General features: G+C 56.5%; 1 protein-coding gene across 1 annotated transcript; it reads left to right on the top strand.

The window, feature by feature from the left end:
- The first annotated feature begins 57 nt into the window (after nt 1–57).
- LARGE2 (LARGE xylosyl- and glucuronyltransferase 2) lies at nt 58–23,687 on the top strand. The gene is given in 17 exon segments (XM_054515298.1): nt 58–137; nt 5,561–5,720; nt 17,006–17,179; nt 17,462–17,652; nt 17,654–17,719; nt 18,115–18,197; nt 18,467–18,594; nt 19,010–19,177; nt 19,333–19,437; nt 19,701–19,813; nt 19,921–20,046; nt 20,194–20,349; nt 20,458–20,621; nt 20,901–21,179; nt 21,514–21,660; nt 21,807–22,002; nt 22,111–23,687. Coding segments are annotated over 15 exon segments (2,220 nt in total). The 5' UTR covers nt 58–137; nt 5,561–5,720; nt 17,006–17,079; the 3' UTR covers nt 22,309–23,687.
- The last annotated feature ends 74 nt before the right edge of the window (nt 23,688–23,761 follow it).

Below are 23,761 nucleotides of genomic sequence, written 5' to 3'. Positions count from 1 at the left end.
CGCCGCCGCCGCCGCCGCGCTGCTTCCGGGGCCGCCCCCGCCGCGCCCCGCCCCGAGCAGCCGAGCCGGGCCGAGCGCCGAGCGGGCGATGGGCGGCGGGGCGGGGGTTTGAAGGAGCGGCGGCGGCAGCCGGGCAGGTAAGGCGGGCTGGGGGTGTCCCGAGCGGGGACGCAGTTGCCGCCGGGTGGGGAGCTGGGGTGCGCTCAGTTTTGGGGCGCCCCGGGAAGGAGTCGTTCCTGGAGCCTTGCGGCGGGCGGGGGTCTGCCCACGCGTGGGTCTGGCGCTCCGCGGCACGGCTGGGGCGGTGTGCGGGTTACCGGCCGCCCGTCGGGGGCTGCTCGGTGTAGCTGCCGGGGCTGGCTACGGCACCGGTAAAAAGTTCCCGGTGGAGCTGGGGAATGAGAGCGGGCGCTGTGAGCGGTGCTTGCCCCTTCGTCACCCGCCGGGGAGCGGCGTGCGGCGACCCCCGTCCCAGCCGGGAGCTCCCATGGATACTCGGGTCGCTGCTTGCCCGGCAGTGGGGAGCCTCGCTCCGCACCTGGCGAGGGCTCTGCGTGGGGAAGGGTGAGGTGTGAGCGAGGAGGCAGGGACAGCCCCGCTCCGCTCGGGGCTGAACGGCCCGTGCCCACTCGCTGCCTGCGGAGCAGGGGAGGTGGTGCCCTGGGGACACGGAAAGGTCGGGGGACCTCGGGGACAGGGCTTTCATCCTCGTGTCTGTGCGTGACAGTGTCTGTCCCCGTCCGGGGCCGGGGGGACCGGAGCAGGGAGCAGAAGGGCGGTGGCCGGGTCGGGCCGTACAGCGGGGGCTCTCCCGGAGCCCAGGGGCGGCCCCGCAGCGCTCAGTGTTTGCCGCACTAGCACGGGTGTCCCCGTGGCAGGCGGCAGGAGCCGCGGGGCCCGCCTGCCTGCAGCCTGTTGCAGAAGTGGCTCCAGCCTGTGCCCGCTGCCGCGACCTTCCTCCCGCCGTGCCGTGCCCTGCCCCGGCTCTGCCTCCCGCTCAGCCCAGGCTGCCGGCCAGCGCCCCTGCCCGCAGCCGGGCCTGGCTCCGCACGCTGCCCGGGGCAAAGATCGGCGGTGCCCGTGGGCGAGGAGGCGCTTCGTGGCCTCTCGGGTGCGCACAGAGCTGGGCCGAGCCACCCCTCCTTCCTCCTGTCCGGTTACCTCCGCACAATGGGCACAGTGTGTGCCTGCGGCTTCCTCGGCGGGAATTACAGTTGCATGGGCAGGCACTTTATCCTTCCTGATCTCTCCTCTTCCCCCGAGGGTTTGTTTTCCAGCAGGCTGAGTTCAAAAAGGGCACGAGATACCGCTGGCAGCAGTCTGGCGCTAAACAAACCTTTATAGTCAGAATCACATGGATTAGACCCAACTTTCCTTTCACATGCAGTGGTACCTGCGAGTTTCTCTGAATTTCACGGTGGCTGGGCTGCTACTGTAAGTGCGAAGGCGGGTGAGATAGCACCCGAAGCCTGTGACAGAGGTTTCCAGCACAGCTTACTGGGGTAGGTGTGTGCTGCTGGTGACTCTAGGGGCATATCCAGTGCAGACTGCCAGAGCCGCTCTCCTTCAAGGAGATGCTCTAGCTCTGCCAGACAGCAATCTGAGAGCTGGCTGCCTAGGAGACTGCCAAAGACACCTTGTCTTCAGCCAGAGGTGAAGCTTGATGCACAAGGTCCTTGGGCTGCTCTGAACAGCACAGCTAGATTCTGCCCCTGAGTAAGAAGCATTTTGGTAGATGCTTCCTCTTCACCCCTTGCCCCCAGACTGTCCCACCAACTGTCATGTCCCCTTTTGTTCATCTCCTGCTTGCAGCAAGTGAGTTTGGAGGACAGTTTGAATAGCATCATGCTGCCTTTTTATGGTAAGTTGCAAGGGAGCACTGTAGGATGGGCGGCTTCTCAGAGCAGCAGCAAGTCCGTGGGACTGGGCGAGACTTAAATTGCCTTGGCTTATGGTGCCCACGGTGTGTGTGGCAGCAGGAGGTGAAAGGCTGGGTTGAGGGAAAAATTTCTCTCTTGACTGTGCCCAGAATGATCTAGGAGCAACTCTCTTTAGTGCTCACTGCCAGTCTGGGTGCTGAGGGCTTGTGCTTACTGAAAATCCACTGGCTGTAATCCACCGAGGCCAAATAGTTCCAATGCTCTGATGATGAGGGGTGCAGGCTCAGCACTAACGGTAAGAAAAGAAGCAAACCAAAAAAAAAAAAGCAAATGTTCTGCCAGCCCATCTGTGGGTACAGTGCTGAAGTCCAGCTTTCTTGGCTGCCAGTGTCTTGCTGTTTGCTCAGATCCATGAGACCATGCCATTTCTGGGAAGCCTGACTTCAGGCACAGCACTGCCACGGGTATAAGGCAGCTCATCCTAAGTAAGCCTCAAACACGTCTTTCAGAGTGCTGGGGTGAGGATGTTTTTGTACAGGGTTGGAGCTGGGGAGCAGAATGTGGGAGGACACACTCAGTATACTGATGCTTGGCTGTGTCTTGGGAGATGGGTATTTGGGGTGGGAAGTGGATATTCTCCCCAATGTTGTCTTCCTGCTGACCTTCCCCTGCCAGAAGGGAAGTGGCCTGGCAGTATGAGGTCGGGGATGTGGGTCTTGTTGGCTGTGGTTGAAAGTGAGCAGTTGTGATGAAGAATGAGATGGCCCTTCTGGCCCTGCCTGGGCATGCCTTCCTGCCCTCCTCAGCTCTCACACCACGGTCTGGCTGTGTATTTTCTTTGCTTCTGGATGAGCTCAGCCAATACTTTGGGATAGATATGGATAAATTATTACTTGCTCCAAATAACCTGTAGATGGAGGCATGTTCAGGGAGTATTTTAGTCCCTTTTACATGAACCCTGCCTAGAATGGAAGGCCTTGTTCACTCATGATATCCCACTGGAGGCCAACACCCTTTGAGAGAGCTCCAAATCTCTGTCCAAATGAGGAGACAAGGGCAATGAAGCACACATGCTCTGAGCATAGCAATGCTGGTGGTGGTGGCTTGTACTTCTGATCTTGGAAAGCCCTCCTGGGGTCTGGAAAGGCAACAGCTGGCAGGGGAAGCTGGTGGTGTAGTACCTGAGTTCCTGAAGTGTTGCTGAGAGGTCTGTCACTTTAAGCAGTAGTCTGATGGGAAGGGAAACACAGGTCAAACAAGCTTAAGGGGCCTTTTAATGTGTGCTTTGACTTGGAGGCATTTTGTTGCTGTTTTCTGTCAGGGTGCTCCTGCCCTTCCTAGCTTAGCTCAGACTTGGCATCTCTGGAGAAAGACTCTTTTTGGCTTCCCAGGAGGAACAACATGTCTGGCAATGTGTGCAGAGCCCTGCTGCGAGATACTGACTGCCTCCTGCCTCCAGATGCCTTTTCCAGAAAGCCATTTAGAGCCACAGATTGTTACTTGGATAACTCCCTTCCCTGATTCATTAGCAATGTGTAGTCTCTCCTGTAATACTCAAATCTGTCTGTGCCAAAGGCTGAAAGGGAGAGGCCATGTCTTTTAATAACCATGTGATGCAGTTGGAAAAATCTTTTGGACACATAGTTCTCTGGTGGCCTGAGTTGATGGAAACAGTCCAAGGGAGAGATACAGCTGGGTCCTGAGGGAGAGGGCACTGCAACTCCCTTTGGGTGTATGACGAGTAACTGCTTGTGGTTTCTGACCTTTCCTTCCCCCAGCATCACCCTAAGCTCCCCTGACCCCACCTGGAGAAGGCAGCAGACCTTGAGATTGGTCCCAGCACACTGCAGATCTTGCAGGTCCTGTGTGTGGTGCTGTGTAATAACTGCTGGTGGCTGGGTTGTGGCCGCGTGATGTGGGCTCCATCCTGGATATGAGGCTCCTGCCATGTGCAAATGGGAACTCTGCTGTCCCAGAGATGCTGTGGTGGATCCCAGGGGACAGTGCTGCTGTGTGACAGGCACATATCTGGGTCTCCCCACTCAGTATTATCTCTGCTGAAGGGGCCTTTGCTTTTTGAGCTCTTTGTTGTTGATAGCACTCAGTGTTGCTGTCAGCAGCTTCTGCTTCCTAGCCCAGGTGGAGGGACTTGGCTCTTACCTGCTGAACTGTTCCCTGGAAATATAAAACTCTGGTAGCACCTGGGCAAGGGCTGTGGGGTGTATGGCAGAAGGGTTTGGCACTATGGTTCTGTGCCTGCTGCTGCAGAATATCCATCTCCTGAGTTTCCCCTCTTAGACCCCTTTGGTCTGAGGTGGGAGCTGACCAATCAGGACAAGCAGAGTGGGGATGATGGAGGAGACAGATGTCTGTTTACTGACATGTGCTGTAGGGTCCATACATGTCCTCTCTCACTGGCTGCCACCTTGTAGCCAGAATCTGAGGGAGGCTCAAAAAGCAGAAGTTTTGTTGGGCCTTGTTGCTGAAGAAGGGTTTTGCTGAGCACTGCAGTGCTGTACTTCCCTCTTAGAATCGCTGGATTTCACTGTTCAGGTAGCAGCTGTTGTTACTATTTTTTATTTCCAGCCCTTGTTGGGATTGATGTCACCTCCCTTCTGTCATACTGTACTGTGCCAGACTGGTCTGGGGTTTGCTGTGGCTAGAGGGGTGCAGGAATGCAGCACACTGCACACTTGTTTCTCTGTTTGGCCTTTTAAAACAGGTGGGACAGATCAGACCCATGCTTTTACTAGGTTTTTACCTGCTTTTAAGGTCCTGCTCCTGCTGCATGTTAAAGCAATGATGTGTGGATAGAGGGTCTTTAAAACAAAATTCCCAGTTCTTCTCCAATTCCTTTGCCCCAGCATATTAGTATGTCTGCCCTTCTTTTTGGGGCTTTTGCCTGATAATGAGCTAAGAACCTGTCTAGCCTCCTGGGAGAAGGGCTTATCCATTTCATCCTGCAGTGGTGGAATGTGTGTGCCCAACTCTGTGGGAGTTGGAGGAAAGGGGTGCACTGGAAAGATCCCAGCAGAGGAAGAGGATTTCCTCTGAGGAGGAGTAACATGTGCAGACTGCTGTGCTCTCTTCAGCACAAGTTGCGTGTGTGATGTTTTTTGCCTGCTTTCTCTCTCCTCTGCCTTTACTCCTTCTCTCTCCCTATATGCACCTATTGGGATAGGCTCTCTTAGCTGCCATTATGGGGCTGCCCAAAGCATGTCATGGGGTCTCAAGTTACTGGACAAGATAGTTAATCCCTTTATTGCCTCACAAGTTAGACACTTGCTGCTGCTATCGTGTTTGGGAGGGGGCCAGAGAACTTGCATCCCTCCCTCAGCTCCTGATGCCGCTGAAGGATTGGTGTGAGGACTCACATGGTGGCTGTGGCTTTGCCAGCAATTCTGGGCACATGTGTACAGTCCTCCTTGCATGAATGGGGAACTTGCAAATGACAGTGCAGTGAACTGGGACTGGGAATATGCAGCATGCAGGTAGTCATCCTCCCCTGGGCTGTCTGGGTAGCCTTGGGTGACACTGAGCCATGCTTTGTGGCAGGCTGGAGGATAGGGGCAGGACCAAGGTGTTGGGTGCTCTTATCTGTGACTCTCGGATGTGCAGGGGCCTGTCCTCAGAGCTCTCTTATGCAGTAGCTCTTCATGTGACTGTCTTTTGGGTTTCAGGTGACAGGAAGCTCCAAAACTCTCAAGTACAGCTGAGATGTCTGATCTGCCCTTCAAGTGAGAATCTTTGGTTAGAGGGGGGTCCTCACAGGCACCAGCAGGCCGTGCCAACTTCTCCAGCTGTTCCTAGCCACTCCTGCAACCTTGGCAGCCTTCAAAGGTTAGTTATCATGTATGTTAAGTAGATGGTTTACATGTGGTTGCTCCTTTGCTGTTTTAGTGCTTCTAAGTCAGTGTACAGGAGATAATCATGTAGCAGAAGGGCTTGGCTCTCTGGATATTTGGGACCTGTGGGAGGCTCTGGAGACAACACTGGGACTTGCAAGCCCCCACAGCCCAGTTCTCTGGAGGGAAGGACCAGATTCTCCACAGCAGTCCTTTGAATAAAGTGTGATCCCATCTCTGTGGCTCTTCTCCTGAGTGCATGTCTGGATCCTTCTCCCCAGACAATACCATGGTCTATTGCTTATTTCTTGTGTAGTGGGCAGTAAGTCGCTGGGACCTGGACTGAGGAGCTGGAACAAGCTCTCTGGGGCATTGTTCTGTCCTAGCAGCTTCTGAAGGCTTCTGAAGGCTGGGAGCTTGTGCTGGCATTGTTCTGTCCTAGCAGCTTCTTTTCCCTCCGTCTGTTACATCAAGTGTTTGTTTGGGGCCACTGTTCTCAGTGGCCACCTCTCTCTCCCTGCCCCTCATTAGTGTAGGGCTTGGCATGCCAGCAGGAGGGAGCCTCAGCAATGTCTATGCCTTGATCGGATTTGTCAAGGCTCCTTCCCTTTTCTTCCTGTTCATTGAGGTCTGAAACAAAGCAAACAGAGGAGAGGAATGCCAAAGAATAGGAGTGAGGGAAGAGAGGAACGCTGGAGTGACAGGCTGCCCCTGCACACAGGCAGCCCCCTGCCTTAGTCTGCTGGGGCAGAGCTGGTGGCAGAGCATTGAGGGAGGTGAGGCCATTCCTTGGCAGTTCTATTCCCAGCTCTGGCAGCAGCTGTCTGTCTCCCTGTGCTGTGCTGTGGGACTCCTATCCTCACTGCTCAGGTAGCTTAGGTAGCTTCCAGAGCCTCAGGCTCGCTGCCTACTCTGCACGGGCACGTGCGCCTGAGCACAGCTTGAGGGAAACTGCTTTGTTTGTCTTGGGCTGTGGTGAAAGGTTTCCCTCTTTACCTGTGTCAGGAAATTTTCCTCTGCCAGGCAGATCCAAAGAAGCCCGACATGGAGCTGAAAGTCCTGCCTGGGTGCCAGGGCAGTGAGGCACTGGCCCCTCCCCATCTTGGAGCCAGATAAGTGCTGGAACAAGGCCCTTTTGTGCAGACAGGTGTGTGAAGTGGAGACAAACATTGCTCTGGCACTCATATTGCTTCCCAGGAGGCAGGAGACTCTGGAGGGGAGTCGTGGCCAGCCAGACAAAGCTGCCACAGGTAAAGCTTTGTCCAGTCTGATAGATCTCCTTGCTCCCTCCTTTGTCATCCCCAGGCCCTCAGGCAGTTTGCCCTTCATCCTGCCCCTGACTCACCCATAGATTGGATCAGGGAAGGCAAGAGGATGCTCAACAGCCCCAGTATAAAGCACTTGAGGTGAAATACATCCCTGCTAGTAACACCTTACCCTTGCATTTAAGCTGCAAGGAACAGCCTTTAAGCCACAGTCTCTTCTTCCCTTTCCTTCTTCCTCCTTGTCTCTACCTTCTGGCAATCTTTGCACTCCACGGTTTAATTAAAGAGCAGAGCAAAGTGCTTAGACTCCAAAATGTGCAGATTAAGGGGTTACTAATCCTCTTCCTCAATGGGTGCTCACATCCTGTCCAGCCTGTTATCAAGCTTTTGTTCCCTGAGTGGAAACTTGGCCAAACTTGAGACCTCTACCTCTCTTCCTGCCTGCTGCGCTGAGGAGGAAGGGTGAGGAGTGACAGGAGAGCCATGGGGGAGAAGCCAAGAGAGTTGTGGGCCTACAGAATTCTCAAGGTGGATTTGTAGTCAGCGCTGACTATCTTTGCTTTTTGTGTCCTGTCTCGTTTTGGTGCTCCAGGTGCAATAAAGCAGGGGTTTGGTGTTTTTCCTTGAGTGCTGTCTTCCTATTCTGACAAAATAAGCTTTCTGTCAGAGGAAGCAACTGCTTCCCTTTGTGTGTGTGCTTGTGTGTTTATTTGCTGGGTGATTTGGTTCAGGTGTGTGCCTTCCCTGTGCATACACCCCTCTCTCGATTTCCCAACAGTCTCCTCTGTGCTCTTATTCCCAGTATATGCACAAGTGCTGCAGCGCTGCTGAAAGAGCAGGAATCCCTCACAGCAGTGGGAGGCTGGTGCCTGACAGTGCTGCATGAGGCCGGTCACATCCTCATCTGGGGAGGCTGAGATCCCTTCAGATCCCTTCTCACATACAGTGTCAGTGAGAAGAGGAAGGTGGATCCACATGGAGGCACTAGGAGGGAAGAGGGAGTAGTGAGGATGAGTGTGGTGGGAAGGGTCTTCCTAGAAGCATCCTGGAAGACCTGATCACAGGATGACCTGAGATGTTATGCCTATCCTGTTGCAGGCTGGGCACTGCACAGAGGTTGCTGTGGATTGCAGAAGACATGAGCTTTTGTCCTCAGCCGCTCATCTGCTGCTTGGTTGAGTTGAGCTATGCTGTTTTTTCCCTGCCTTTGTCCTTTGGTGTGCAAGTTCACGGTTTAGCTCAGCAGTGTGAGAAGCCCCAGGGACAGGAACACAAGGAGCAGCAGGAAGGGAGGAGGGCTAGTAATGAGTTTGGATGTTGGGAGTATTCTCCTTTCCACTGCCTGGCTTTGGGAACTGCCTCCCCTCTGGGATCCACTTCCTCTCCTTTTTTGCCCCCATCAGTCGCTACCTCATTTCCAGTTTGCAAGATGCCCTATGTGGTTTTTTTGCAGGTAAGTTTTGTGTCTTAGCCTGGACAACAGTTTTTTCTCCAGTGTTGTCAGAGCCTCTAGGCAACGTGCAAGCTTCTCTGTAGCTCAGAATCCCTTCTGGTCGTACAAAATGCCCAGGGCACCCTGAGTGGATGGCACTATTGCTGCTTGGGTTTTTTAGAGCCTGCCCTGAGCCATTCTGGTTTGCTATTTATAGTGCAGTTGTTCCATTCCTGTGTGGATGAGCTCTGCTTTCAGCCTGACTTGGGCACTGAGGGCATTGGTGCCAGGAATAGCTCTGGACAGGGAAGATATAGGAGTGGCTGCTTGAGCACAGCTCCCAGTTTGAGCTAGTCCCTTGTGGAAGAGGTACTGGGCTGCATCCATGAGCTCAGCTGCTTTTCACGCAGAGGAGAGGGATCGCCTTTCATTGTCGGTCAGTGCCTTGTGTGTGCGGGCTGCTGGACTAGAGTTTGGCATTGTGGGAGATGGAATTTGGAGGAGTTGCTCCAGTGACTGATACCAGCAGGACTAGTGAGGCACCAGGGTGTCACGAGCCAATGGCATGAAGCTGTATCAGCAGAGGATTAGGTTGGTTATTAGGAAAAACCCAGAGGGTGGCTTGGGCACTGGAACAGGCTCCCCAGGGAAGTGGTCACAGCACCAAGCCTGACAGAGTTCAAGAACCTTATGGACAATGCTCTCAGGCACATCGTGTGATTTCTGAGGTTGTCCTGTGCTGAGCTGGGAGTTGGACTTGATGATCCTTATGGGTCCCTTCCAACTCAGGATATCCTATGATTCTGTGCAGGGCAGTTGGCATGGGAAGCCCTGCTCCTAGCATGTCCTCCAAGCCCTGGTATGACCTTGTGTCTCCTGAACTGCTGCCCACTGGGCAGGTGGTGGGTCCTTGTGGTGGGGTACCTGCCATTCCTTGCACAGGGCCCTGCTCTCTTCTCCCCAGGGAATGTTTGCTAACCCCAAGGGAACTCAAGCTAAGGCCTGATAGGAGCCTGCAGCACAAAAAAAATCAACACCCTCCTCAGAACTGCTGCTAGGGCAGAGCTGTTCCAGCCTTTTGGCTCATGATGTTCTCAGCTTGTCTGGAGACCAGAGCTAGACAAATAATTAATTGCTTGATTTAGTGCCCAAAATGAAAAGCTGGAGGGAGAAAAACTCAACACAGACAAATTTGAGAGACCCTTTATCTTTTATTTTAAATGCAATGCAGCTCAATTGCAAACAAAACAATGCAAAATGAGACTTTTTTGCTTGGAAAACAACGCTTTTTGTTCTTGTCCAAAACTTGTAATGAAGGAGCAAATAGCTCTGAGTTGTCTGGAAACTGCAGTTTTCAATCAATAACTATTCAGGCAAAAACACCCAGTTCTGCTGGTAACAATGCACAGCAGGCACCTGACAACCTGGCTCACAGCCATGCCCCTGGCACCTCCCCAGAGGTGGATGGTGTCATACCTCTTGTGAGCTTTTCCAGGTAGAGTGCCAATATGGGGTTGTTGGAGTCCCTTTGTCTCCTTTTTTTTTGCTGTAATTAACCTAATTAATTTTGCCTGAGGTGGTGCAGACTACAAGCATGTGTAGGGGCTAAGTCTGGCCTGTTGTGCTGGGATATGCACAATATATCCCAGTCTCCCTTGTCCCGCCAGGGAGCACCACCTGGTGCAGGGTGTTCAAGAGCATTTCAAGGGAGCCAGGGGGATGTGGGGTTAGTCCCTACCCATGGGCACTGCTAGCTGGAAGCTTGGGCTATCAGTACCACACAGGATGAAACTCCCAGTCCTTGCTGTATTGGCAGGATGCTTGCTGGGTGTTCCAGCTGTGCTGATGGCAGAGCTGGAACTGGTGGAGGGCTTTGCTGCAGGCTGCCTTGGAGAAAAGCTGGAGTTCCTGGCTGCTGGCCCTGCTCAGCTCTGACCCCAGGAACTGTTGCAAGCCCGCAGCAGTGAAAGTGTCAGGAAATGGCAGGGTGAACAGGTATTGATGCCCGTAGCACATCCGGAGACCAGGACACGGTGAACTTAATGGATTCAGAGCTGGCCATTAGCTGCAGCACAAACATCAGCAAAAATGCAGATAGTAGAAACCTAATCCCATGAGAGAGGAAGGGAGCTAGAGATCAGCCCCTGTTGCTGCTCCTTTTTCAAGAGGCAGTTGGGGTCCCACTGCACAGTGCCCAGGGCTGGTCCCTCCTGTGCCAAGCTGTGCTGGCCAGGGAGGCATGAGGAGGAGATTTGATTCAGCAGTTTGTGGCCTCTGTGTTTGTTCTCAGTTAGGCTTGAGCTTCACCAGGCCCAGAGAAAGGCCAGTCAGTGTTGATACTTCACCTGCTGAGTATCCTCTTAGCATCACATGACTTGTAGTCCAGGGAGGTAAAGCTGGTAGCAGTGTGTTGAACACCTCTGCTGTGAGTTTCTTGGGGTCCTTCCAGCTTCTTCTTGGGCTTAAGAGGAATGAGAGCACTTGGGGACTGTGTTGCTGTCTGGGTGGGCCCCCTTTACTTTGCCTGAGAGTTGTGGCAAAATGCAGCTGCCCAGCTTGTGAGCACTGCAGGATGCCTGGTAGGCTCAGGCCTCGTATGCCACACACTTGCACATTCTGCTGTGGCACTGCTCTCCCCGTGCGTGCCCTGTGTGCCCCCTGTGGCTGACGCTCTGCCGGGCAGCTGAACCCAGTGCCTGGTTGCAGGCAGGGAGACTGACTCTGCAACAGCAGACTGTGCCTAGCAGGGCCTTGTGATCGGAGTGCCTGCCAAGAGGAGCTGCTCCCCTGATACATTCCTGGGTTTCAGACATGAAGAGGTAAGCAGCACGGCATTCCTGTCAGTCCCAGCCTGAGCTTGCTGGTTTCCTCTGGAAACAAGCAAATAGTCTGGTGACAAGAGTCGCTGCTTCAGCCAAGCTTGGAGCTTCAACACCCTTCAGAGACTTTTAGCTCCTCTTCCCCAAGTGCTGTGGTTCTGCCAGAGAAGGAGATGGCGGCTTTTCAGAGTGACCTCTGCAGAATAAAAAACTGAACTCAGAGCGGCAGAATTGTGTGTGTGGTAATCTTACGGGCCTGAGAAGAGCTTGATGTTTGAGAATGAGCTGTAACTGAGGCACAGCTGCCTGTTGTTCCAGGAGGGTCCTTTCTGGGATTTTCTCGGTAGCTTGGTGGTGTCTGGGAGCAGTGGGAGATGAGGATGCTTCCTTTTGCAGCATGTGTTGGTATACAACTCTGTGAGTGCTACTGGATCCCACCTCTAGAACACTCCAGTGGCTCTTTTGCCAGAGGTTGCTCTTTCCAGGGAAATGCAAAGGTGAAACTCTCACTTAGGGTTTACTTATCATAAGACTGGGGAGGGAGGGACGGGCATGGTAATCCGGAGCATGGGGTTTTAATCCTGCTCCCCTGGGCAAATTCCATTCCGCCTCTGTAAATTCCTGCAGCTACCCTGCTCTGCACTGCCTGTGTGGTATCTGCCAGCTGGCACAGCCCCCCTCAAGCAGCAGCATTTCAGGCATGGGGAGCAGGACAGGGAGGTGACCCTGAATCATAAGGCACTTTGTCAGATGGCTGCTGCAGTACACTTTAAAAGTGATCTGCTGAATGAGGAACCAGCCTGTCCCCTCCATCTGTAAGAGCAAAAGTGATTGTCCCCGGTTGCTTCTCTTCAAACTGTGGTGCCTTTTCTGAGTTCCTGGTCTGGCTGCGCAGCTCTTGTTGCAGCTTTTGGGCTCTTTCTCACCTTCTGCAAACCTGGGAAGCTGTTGTGTTGGGCTTCTACTGAGGCAGTCTAAGCAGGTCAGCTAAGCTGTCACTCTTCCAAAAATGAGACCTGGGAGAAGAATTTGCAGTTTCTTTCACCTACACCTAGGTAAGACAACAGGCACCATAGCATGAAATCACCCCTCTCCTGGCTGCCCTGCAGCTCTTTACTGGGAACAGCCAGGCTACCTCTTCCCTTGTAATGCCTAGGGGGGAGGCAGTAGAGGGGGCAGCAAGCCTGGGACTGTCCCTGTGCCCCTTCAGGCCTCTGGCTTGGTACCCACAGACAGTGGTTGTGTCTCAGCATGCCTCTGCAGGTACACATTAGCTCTAGAAGAGACAACAGGCTGAGACATCCACCCTCCATGGGCCTTGCTGCCAATTGTGATGTTGTGGGAAAACAGAGCTGCTCCCCTCTGTGCTTGCAGGGCTGGAGGAAACATGGTAATGTGATGGCAAAATTTCCGCTGCCAGCTCTCCCTAAACATTAACTGCTCACCTGATTATTACTGAGCTGTAGAGACCAAAGGCCATTCAGGCTGAGCAATGGGGCCTACAAAGAAAAGGGGATTTCCTGCAAAAGAGTGGATCTTGGAGGAGTGGAGTGCCAGCACATGGGCAGCTCTCAGGAGGAGCCTGGGGCAAGCAAAGTGGCTGCACTTTCCCAGGAATGAAGGTTGCTTGTGCATGGAAGGGTGGCCGGCATACAGCCAGCTTTTGGGCTCCTGCCCACGCATCAGAGGTTGGTGTGAGCATGCACTGGTGTTTGTGCAGCTGCCCAGCTCTGCTGGCATGACATTCTCTGTCCCCTGGCCATTGCCCTGTTGTCACTGGAGGCAGGATGCCCCAGGCATGAGACAAGGCCTGGGTCCTGCCTGCCCCTTCCCTCATATCCACCTTGGTCAGCTTCTTCCAGCTAGAGAGGGGACAGGGGTGCCTTTTTCAGTCCCAGTGGCTGTATCCCCTGATCCCTGCTGAAGCAGGAGCTGCTTGCTCCTGGGAAGAATGTGGGGGAGGGAGGATAACCTGCTGTGAACAGCACTTCTGCCCCGCACCCGCGCTGGGGTTGGAAGACGGCAGTATTGGGAAACCTCTCGTCTTACTGCTGGCTGCGCTTGTCTGGTGAGCAAGGACAACTGAGGAGGGAGGGCAGAGAGGCCCCATTCCGTGACTGCAGGGACGGTGGAGCCGGGAGCTTTATGTGCTGGGCCATGGCTGCTAGTACCTGCTGTGCCCCTTGCCAAGGAGCCGCTTCCAGCCTTGCCCTCCGCTTGCTGTGCCTCTAATGTTTCACAGAGAGGCTGTTTCTGGCTTGCCATCTTCATCCCTGTGAAGGGCCCTGCCGTGCCTGTGCTCCCCAGCAGCCTACCTGTTCCTGCCCTGGCTGGAGAGGGCCTGGCTGGGTCTCAGAGCACTCGCTCTTGGTGCTGGGAACAAACAAACGCGGTATGGTGGCCAGGACAAGCGTGTGCAGAGGCTGCCGAGGTCAGCTGGAGCACGAGGCGGGTTCCTCTGCTGAAGCGGTGCTGTTGGCCGCGGGCTGCAGGTCTGCACTGCTCCCAAAGCATGGGTAAGCCCTGCGTGGCAATGCCTCAGCTGGAGCACATGGTGGATATCGTGGAGCAGGGGCAGGACGGTTCCGGGAGCTGAGCATGTGCCCCGGGGCGGCTGGGGGAGCGAAGGGAAGGGCTCCGCTGCCCTGGGGAGCCGCCGGATCAGAGGAGCAGCAGGGCAGCCCGGGCGTTTCCTCTCCCTGCCAGGGCAGGGCTGGGCTGAAGGGCGCTGCTGAGGAGCCGCTGCCTGTTGTACCGGGGCTCTGCAAGGGCAAGCAGGAGCTGCCCGAGCGTGAGGGAGGTAAGCGTGCCTCCCAGGGCAGCCATCCTGGTGCTGCCGTGCCTGCGCGGGCAGGCCGGGACCCGCCTCACCTCACCCGGGGCTCTGGGGTGGGGGCGATTTACATCGGAGGGCTGTGCAGGCGCTCCGCATCCCAGTCCTCTGCCTGCTGCCGCTCCTGGCCTTCTCCCACCGCACCCGTGCCCCCCGCGGTACTGGGCATTCCCGGCAAGGGCTTCTCCTTCTGCTGCAGCCCCGGGCCAGGGCCGCTGCCTTTCCCAGCCCCAGGGCCTGCGCGGTGGGGAGGGGGAGCTGCAGGTAGGAGCCTCTCTCTGCATAGTTAGCATTCCCAACCCCGGCCTCCTGCTCCTCCTTCCACCATCCTGCTCACTCCTGGTAGGCTGGGCAGGTCTGGTTGAACACTGCACCCTTTCAGTGAGCCCTGCGCTTCTGGGCCAGAGCAAGGATGAGACAGTAGGGGAACAGTTCTTTCCCTTTCAGATCCACAGTGAGGCTTGCACTCTGCTAAGTTGATGGGCAAGTGCTCTGATGGTGGCCAGTATATCTTCTCTCTGGGTAGCAGCAAGGTCTGCATCCCATCCTCACCATATTTGCATCCCGGGTAGGCTGTGGAACCACTCTTTCCCAGTCATGGGGAGAACAGGTGGGCTCTGCCGCCATCCCAAGGCCCCCAGAGATCTCTCTGTGAGGACAGTCTTTTGCACCTGCCCCAGTAAAGGAGGAGGCAGGTGCTAGGAAGGGGGTAGATAATCCTGATCCTTCCTTTTTTCACTGTGTGAAGGAGGGATTTTGAGGCTTGGGAGTGGGAAGGGAGTTGGAAGGAGGATGGATTCCTCCCAGTTTACTTTGGGCAACTCTGCGCCCCTGGCGCTGGGGGCTCTTGAGTAGAAAGCGAATTTAATCTCTTGTTTTGTTTGTTCTTTCTTCCTCTGAAAGGGGGGCCAGCGGGGTGTGCGGGGGGAGCTTGGGTTTGAGAGCGGGGAGGAGGGGGAAAGTGTCAGATCTAGAAGGGAGGAGTAAAGGGAGGACAGGGAACGGCAGCCCCGGGAGGGAGCAGTAGCAGTGGGCTGCCAGCCGGCTTGGGAGGCGCCGGGGAAGGAGGAGGCAGAGGAGGCGAGGGGAGAGGCAGGTAAGGAAACCAGCGCCTGGGGGGAAGGCAAGCAGCCAGGTGAGGAGTAGCACAAGGGGTGGCAGGAGGGGTGGGGATGTTATGAGGTGGGGGATGGATGGATCCTTGGGTGCCTCTGGGAGAGGTTGTGAAAACTGACTTGCTGCTGGTCCCATGTGGTCCCGCAGAATTCCCATCCTAGTAGTGTGTTCACATGCAGGCTGGGGAGAGAGTACCATTCCTGCAGTGAGGGGCCATGGGGGCAAGTGGGAGCAGGACGGATGCTGCTGTGTGCCATCACCTTCTCTCTCCTTTGTTTGTGCTAAAGTTGTTTCCCTGCCCCTCTGCTTCCCCTGGGTGCTGGCTGACCTCCTCAGCCTTTTCTCACCATGCCCCCCTGCCATTCCCCTCCAGCATGGCCTGAACAGTCCTCCAACTTTGTGTGCACCTCGGCATGTGAGATGGCAGACAGGCTGGCAGCAGCATGTGGAGATCTCGCCATGTCCAGCGTGTCCCGTGGCTGTGGCAGGGAGAAGGGGTGCCTGGGCCTGGTGTGCTCCATGTGTCAGCTCCCCGTTTTCCCTGCCATGCCTGTGCTTGGCCTGCTCTGTAGAGCACAAAAACAGGTCAAGCCCGGGCCTGGCTTGCAGGGAGCTGTGATGTCAGTAGGCACCTTCTCTGCAGGAAAAGAGGTGCAGCTCTCAGGAGCCGTGCCTACTGCCGCGGGAGCTCAGCTGTATCTCCAGTGGGCTGGCGTGCCCGTGCTTCTGCGGGCTGGCCGTGCCCCAGCCCTTCTAGAGCCTGGGTATCCCTCACCGAGGGTGGATGGGACCATCCGTCTGCAATTGCTCCAGCGGGCTGGAGCTTGCGCCCGGCCCCAGGGGCCGCGGGGAGGGTCGGGGGCCGCGGTATGTGTTCTCCTAGGCTCCAGCCCCCGCGGCCCCATGGGCATCTGCACATCAATGGGCTCCAACGGGGCGTGTGCAGGGGGAGCAGACCCTAATCCGGCCCATTCAGTCCGACGGCAGCTTTTGTTGTCCAGATGTTGCTGCGCCGAGGGCGCGGAGCCGCGGGCAGGGGTGCAGAGCGAGGGCAGGCTGCGGCGGGGGGCAGGCGTCTCCGTCCCCGTGGGGTTTTTGCCTGCCCGGGCGCCAGGCTCCGCGGGGCCCCGGCGGGAGCAGGGCTCTGCCCGCCTTGGGAGCGTCCCGCCGGCGGCGGCCGAGTGAAAGCGGCCTAACACGCGTGGCAGAGCGCGGCAGGGGGCGGAGGCTGCCCCGGCCGCCCGATGCCCCAGTGCGGCCGGGGAGCGACTTTCGCGCAGGTGTTTGGGGTTTTCCCACCCAAGTGGGCGGGCAGCGGCGCTTAGTGCGGGAGTTCCCCGAGCCCCCCGGCCCTGCGTGGGCCGCGCTCCGGCCGAGGCGGCGGGGGAGGGACCGCGCCTCTCCCACGGGCAGGCTCCGGGACCCGCCGCCCAGCTCGGGAGGGCCTCCTAGCATTATTACCCCTCCTCTCCTCTGTGAGCCCTAGGCCTGTGGGATGGCAGGGAGCAAGGCACAAAGCTGGGGTAGAATCTCTTGGAAACCTCCTTCCTATCCCATTCCCCTCCATGTTTGAGGCACCCGCCCACAGGCTCTGCAGTCCAGTCCGGATGGCGGGACAAGTCGAGGGGGGTAAATGTTCCATCATGGGCAGGAGTGGGCTGTCTGGAGAGGTAGTGGATGTCTGTTTCACTTCTTCAGTTGCCCAGGTACTGTCCTGGAGGAGCAGGTGATGGAGGATGTCCTGCTGGGGAGATGTTGGCACACCTGGGTGGGGGCTACTGGTGAGACCTCTCTCTTTTCCCCTGTCCCTCACAGGCTCTAGGATGCCAGGGCCAGCTGGACTCGGGCTGCCCACCTGATCCTTGTTGCTCGTGTCCTGCCAGCACATCATGTTGCTCTCCTGGCGCACGAAGCTGAAGTTGCTGCTCGCCACGGTGACCCTGGCCATTCTCCTCTCCTGGCTCTACCTCTTTGTGGGAAGCCTTGAATGTGAGTCCTTCTCATCCTCCTCAGATCAAGGGACAGTCCACAACAGAGGGTGGGCAGCAGGGGATTAGGCCTTGGGGTGGTTGCTCTGGCCATGCAAGTCACTGCAGGTGAGTCTGACTTTAGGACATCTCCAGGGACATCTCTGGAGATCAGAGGAAAGAGCTGAGATGCTGGCTGGGCACTTGTGAGACATGCTGGGACCTCTCAGTTGTGGCTCTGCCATCCCAGCAATTCACACCTGGGCTCTCCTATGGCCTTTGCATGTCCCAATCTCTTCCACAGATGGCCGCTTCCTCCTGCTGCCACCCTGTCTGGGCGAGCAGCCGAGCCGGGATGTGGAGCGGGAGGCGCTGGCTTCACGTGTGCGCAGGGTGGAGGAGGAGAATCAGCAGCTCCGGCTGCAGCTCAGTCAGGCTCAGGCAGAGGGCAGCGATGGCAGCCCGCAGTGGGGGGCTTCTGCCGAGGACAGAGATGCCCCCTGGGGGCGAGAGGAGCAACCACACGGCCTGTGCCAAGCAGCGGACAGTGCACAAGTGTGAGGTGGGTGATGGTGGCACCAGCACGGTGGCATTGTGGATAGGGAATGTCGGGTGGGAGGCTGGGACCCTGCGGGAGCACGGATATATGAGCACCTCACCTGGCACTGCTCTCCCTGTGCTCTGGCCATGCTGGGGCCTCATCCCAGCTCTCCACAGTGCTCAGTGGGTGAGGGTATTTTCCTTCTCCAGAGAAGGAGACCAGACAGGAGGAGTGGCAGCAAGACTCCTGTTCCCCACTTCTGAGTTAGGGAACTCCCACCTCTCTTTGGGGCTCCTTCTGCATGGGAAAGGTGGGGTTTTGAAGCTTCTCCCTGTAGTGTGGTCCCAGGCAGGAGCTGAGAGCCCTGCAGGGAGCGGGTGTCCAGTCTCAAAAAGGCACCGTTTGTCTTTGGGCAGCTCCTTCACGTTGCGATTGTGTGTGCTGGGCACAATGCGAGCCGGGACGTGGTCACCCTGGTGAAATCCATCCTCTTCCACAGGTAATGGGGAGACCTTGTGCCAGCAGCCTGCTGGTTGGGGTTCTCAGATGAGCTGCTGCAGGCTGCAGCAGGGCAGTGCTGCAGAAGAGGGGCTCTAGGACCTCTCTCTACCCCTTGTGCTTAGAGTGGCACAGTGGAATTTGTTTCCCCTAGAGGGTTTTTTTTCCATTTGCCCCGTCAGCTGATAATCTGTCTCATGGGTGGGATGGGGAACTATGTCCTCTTCATGCTGCTGTGATGCTGAATGTTGCTGTGCTTGCCCTTGGCAGAAAAAACCCCCTCCACTTTCACTTCATCACGGATTCAGTGGCGCACCAGATCCTCCATACGCTCTTCCAGTCCTGGATGGTCCCTTCCATCCACGTCAGCTTCTACAATGCCGATGACTTGAAGGCAGGTGCCTGCCCTCCCTTTACCCTGTCCCAAGCCAATGCTTAGAGGGTCAAGGGGAGCAGCAGAGAGGGATGAGTGGATGGAGGATGAGTAACTTTTTCTTGCAGATCCCTGGCTCACCCCCTCCTCTTTCTGGGCTTGTTGCTGGTGCTGCTGAGAGGGGAGCACAAGGCTGGTACTGGCAGGGTGGGGAAGTGCCTTGCGGTGGCAGTGCCTCTGTGGCAAAGCTGAGTGAGGCACTGGGGTCCAGGTGGGGGTTTTGGTGGCTGGAGGAAATGCTCTGGGCTTGGCTGGCTCCACAGCTCTGCATGCCCTTCTGTGGTTGGCCTCCTCTGCATGGGGTTCCGGGACACACAGCTGCCCGGGCAGGGGAAGGGCATGACCATGCCTGGCCCTGAGGTGTGTTGCCTTGCAGCCAGAGGTGTCATGGATCCCCAACAAGCACTACTCTGGCATCTACGGGCTGATGAAGCTGACACTTACCAAGGCACTACCCTCCGACCTCTCCAAAGTCATTGTCTTGGACACAGACATCACCTTTGCCACCGACATTGCTGAGCTCTGGGCTGTATTTGGAAAGTTTTCTGGTGAGAACAGAGTGTCCCTGGGGCCCTGGCAGGGCCTTGGATGCTGGGCTCAGGGTGGCAGTGCCTGCCTGCCACAGCACCAGCACAGTGGGTTTGCTTGGGCCCTCTGAAACAACAGCAAGATGAGCTGCATCCACGTCCCTCTGTTTTCTCAGAAAAGCAGGTGATTGGGCTGGTGGAGAACCAAAGTGACTGGTACTTAGGCAACCTGTGGAAAAACCACAAACCATGGCCAGCCCTGGGACGTGGCTTCAACACAGGTGAGTGTGGGCTGCCAGGGTGGCAGGTGCAGCCTCATAGCACATGCAGCTGAGGTGGTACTTGGCACAGGGAGACTGGGACAGGCTGAGGTACAGTGGGAAAGTGGTGGGTACAAGAGGAGTGCTACAGCATCCCAGGGTTGTGGGTAGGCACAGAGAAGTGGCATATCCCAGGGGCTGAAGGCATGCAGGCAGCTGTGCCTCAGCTCTGTAATGGCTGGGTGCTCTCTCAGTGACCCTGTGCCCTCTCCCCTGGCCCTCAGGGGTGATCCTGCTCCTGCTGGACCGCCTGCGTCGCCTGGGCTGGGAGCAGATGTGGCGGCTGACAGCAGAGCGGGAGCTGATGAGCATGCTCTCCACCTCGCTGGCTGATCAGGTAACTGTCCCTCCTCTGGGACAGGTTGGTCCTTCTGCATTCCCACAGCACTGCAGGCACAGGGGATCTTCCTCATCCACCCATGCACTCACCTTTCTCTCTCCTAGGATATCTTCAATGCAGTGATCAAGCAGGACCCATCCCTGGTGTACCGGCTTCCCTGCTTCTGGAATGTGCAGCTCTCTGATCACACCCGCTCAGAGCAGTGCTACACTGAGCTCTCAGATCTCAAGGTGGGTGGGGTTGCTGCTTTTGAGACTGGGGAGGGCCTGAAGGACAGTGCAGGCACTGGAAGTCAGGGGAGTCAGCATGGGGTCTGAGGGTTTGGGGAGCCTGGTACTGCTGACTTCCCTTACATGGGGTGACACACTACTGCTCAGGTGATCCACTGGAACTCGCCCAAGAAGCTGCGGGTGAAGAACAAGCACGTGGAGTTCTTCCGTAACCTCTACCTGACCTTCCTGGAGTACGATGGGAACCTGCTGCGCAGAGAGCTTTTTGGCTGTGCCAGTCTTCCCAGCCCACCCAGGGACCAGGTGAGGCTGACTGCAACTCTGCCCTCAGCTGCAGAGCTCTGGGTGGGCAGAGACCTCATGCAACTGCCCCTGGGGTTCCTACTCCCCCTCACCTTCATGGTGTTGCAGTTGCAGCAGGCGCTGGAGGAGTTGGATGAGGATGATCCCTGCTATGACTTCCGCCAGCAGCACCTCATGCAGCACCGCATCCACCTGTTCTTCCTGCAGTACGAGTTCCTGGCCCTTCCCAACCCCACCGATGTCACCCTTGTGGCCCAGCTCTCCATGGACAGGTACTTGCTAGTAGAACTGGTGGGAGGTTGCAACCCACATCCACGCCTCTGGGTAGGCTCTACAGCTTTGGAGCTACCAGGGAATCTCATTTCATCCTTTTCACGCCAGTATTTGGCAGTGAGAAACAACACCCCAAGGTGGGAACTTCAGTTCTTCCTGCTCCCTCCTGAACTGGGCATGGCTGGCACGTGGCTCTCTGGAGACACCCAGTTGTGGGTTTGGTTCAGAAGCTGCCCCGCAGGGCAGGTCTGGTGCTCAGGCTGTGCCCTCTGCTCCAGGTTACAGATGCTGGAGGCCATCTGCAAGCACTGGGCAGGCCCCATCAGCCTGGCGCTGTACATGTCGGACGCCGAGGCGCAGCAGTTCCTGCGCTACGCCCAGGCCTCCGAGGTGCTGAGCGCCCGCCGCAATGTGGCCTACCACATTGTCTACAAGGAGGGGCAGTTCTACCCCATCAACCTCCTGCGCAACGTGGCCTTGGCCAACACACAGACCCCGTACGTCTTCCTGACAGACATCGACTTCCTGCCGATGTATGGCCTCTATGATTACCTCAGGTAAGGCTTTTTCCAGCTGGCTCTTGCTCAGCCTGCTGGGTTCCCCAAGCACCAGAGTTTTCAGGAAATGCCCTGGGTAGCAGCTCTCAATAGGCTGTTTCCTTTGTGTTCAACCTTGGGGTCCGGCCCTTACTTTGTCAGACACCAGTAGATGAGGAAGGAGCTGTGGCTTTGAGAGTTCCCCTGTTCCTTCTATCCCTGCATGGTGCCACTGCCAATTCTCAAAACCCATTAATACCTGTGTGGAGTAGTGGGCAGGCTAGAGGGGCTGAGGAAGGAGGCTGTGGCTATGTCTCACAGTCAGGGGGACCTGACACCCTTCCTACTACCGCAGGAACTCCATTCAACAGCTGGAGCTGCCCCAGAGGAAGGCAGCTCTCATCGTGCCAGCATTTGAGACCCTGCACTACCGTCTGACCTTTCCCAAATCCAAAGCAGAGCTGCTCTCCATGCTGGACATGGGCTCCCTCTACACCTTCAGGTAGGGACTAGCATTGTCCACCATCTAAGCAGAAGTCAGCTCTGTACCCTTGTCGCTTGGGGCTGTGCACCCCCTGTCTCAGAGGGGGGTAGCAGACCCCCTGCATCCTCTACTGCCTCAGTCTCCATTTCCATCTCTCCCCATAGGTACCACGTGTGGCCAAAAGGCCACGCCCCAACGGACTACGCCAAATGGCGGACGGCCACCGTGCCATACCGTGTGGCATGGCAGCCAGACTTCGAGCCTTACGTTGTAGTGAGGCGAGACTGCCCCAGGTATGACCAGAGGTTTGTCGGCTTCGGCTGGAACAAAGTCTCCCACATCATGGAGCTGGATGCGCAGGTGGGTGCGGGGCTCCTGGCACCGCCGGGTGTTGGGGGCCTGTGGCTGGGCAGTGACATGTGGGTGCCACCAAGCTGATGATGGTAAGGGCTGCTGCTCTGTCCCCAGGAGTATGAGCTGCTGGTCCTGCCCAATGCCTTCATGATCCACATGCCCCATGCCCCCAGCTTCGACATCTCCAAGTTCCGCCTGAGCGCAGGGTACCGGGGCTGCCTCCAGACCCTGCGGGAGGAGTTCCACCAGGACCTGTCACGGCGATACGGGGCTGCTGCACTCAAATACCTCACTGCCGAGAGAAGCCTGTGACACCTGGGGACACTGGGTGCGGGGTACAAACAGCACACTGGAGAAGGGAGGGCGCAGGGCCTCCCTCCTGCCTCTGCCCACCACCGCCGCCCAGCCTGAGGGAACGGAGTCGGCAGCACAGCCTCTCCAGCCCACCAAAGGGATGCCTATAGATAAGGTGGAAGACATCAGCCGCAAGAACAGGCAGTGCCTGCAGGTCAAGCTGCTCCAGCCTTTCTGTGTTACAGGGGAACCTCCCCATGCCAGGGGCCAGGGGTGGGATCTCCTCCCTTCCTTCTTTTAGCTGATGTGGATTCCCAGTCTTCATTAGTTCACCTCACCTTGAGGCCTGGCTCCTTCAGAGATCTGGGAGCTGAACGTTACCCTATTCTGCCTCTGCTCAATGGCCCCAGGTCTCAGTCCACAAGGCCCTCAGGGGATTTGGTGAGTTGGAGATGAGGTCATACAGCAACCCTTTACATCCTTTGTGGAGTAGGCTCAGAGGAAATGTCCCAGCATCCTGAGAGGAGTGGCCAGGGAGTACTGCAAGTAGTTGGAGCCTTGATTCAAACCCAGATCAAGGCTAGCTGTTTAATGGAGGTAAATATTATTATTCCTCATCTGTATGGATGCAGTCTCCAGTGGAGCTGGCTCTGTACAGGTGGTGTGGGAGTCACCCAGAGCAGGATGAGCTCCCAGATCAGGATAGGCTGTCTGCTGTTGCCAGCAGTGAGCTCCCAGGATGGACCTCCCAGCTGGGAGCAGCCATGCTGGTGACAGATCCTCTCGTGCTGCTATTGCCCCGCAGGGCAGGGCTGCCAACCATCCCCAAAACAGCAGCTTCATGGGCCAGCAGAGGCTGGGAGAAGTTCCCAGTGAGGACCGCCCTGCTCCTCCCCAGTTCTCGGCGGCACAGTTGTTGCCATCAACAATCAGGGACATGGCTGACACTGGACAAGAGCATAGCTGAACACTGTGGGGGAAGGAACCCCATGCTGGGAGCAGCTTGACTGGACACTGTTCTATCGCTATCACACACTGGAGCACAGAGGATGCATTGCATTCCTCACACTATTTAAATTATTTAATACTTTTCTCATAAGAATTCAGTAATTAGATTTTCTGGGTTTTATTTTTAATCTTTTCTTCTTCCCAGATGATTTTGCTGGTGGCCCTGGAGGCTCTCCAGGCCAGCTGCTGCTGCAGTCTCCACTGTTCTCTTCTTAGCTTTGCTCTGGGCTGCAAGGGTCTGCTCTGTACAGGGTGAGGATTTCCGTCCATGGTGGGAGCGGCTAAGAGGAACCATAGAAAGTGCGGGGTATGGAAAGGGCACAAACGCCTCTTGCTTATTCTCTCTTTTTAATTTAATTTTTAAATTAAAGCTTTTTTATTCTTTTTCACATTCTTGTTAAAAACTGCCTGGTTATTAATTTTTTTCTGCTGTGAGCCTGCACATGTCCCCTGGAGGGAAGGC

Source organism: Molothrus ater, chromosome 6 (genome assembly GCF_012460135.2).
Source record: "Molothrus ater isolate BHLD 08-10-18 breed brown headed cowbird chromosome 6, BPBGC_Mater_1.1, whole genome shotgun sequence".
In the NCBI taxonomy this organism is placed as follows: Eukaryota; Metazoa; Chordata; class Aves; order Passeriformes; family Icteridae; genus Molothrus; species Molothrus ater.
Note: the sequence above shows the minus strand (reverse complement) of the source record. Positions and strands in the feature narration are given on the sequence as shown.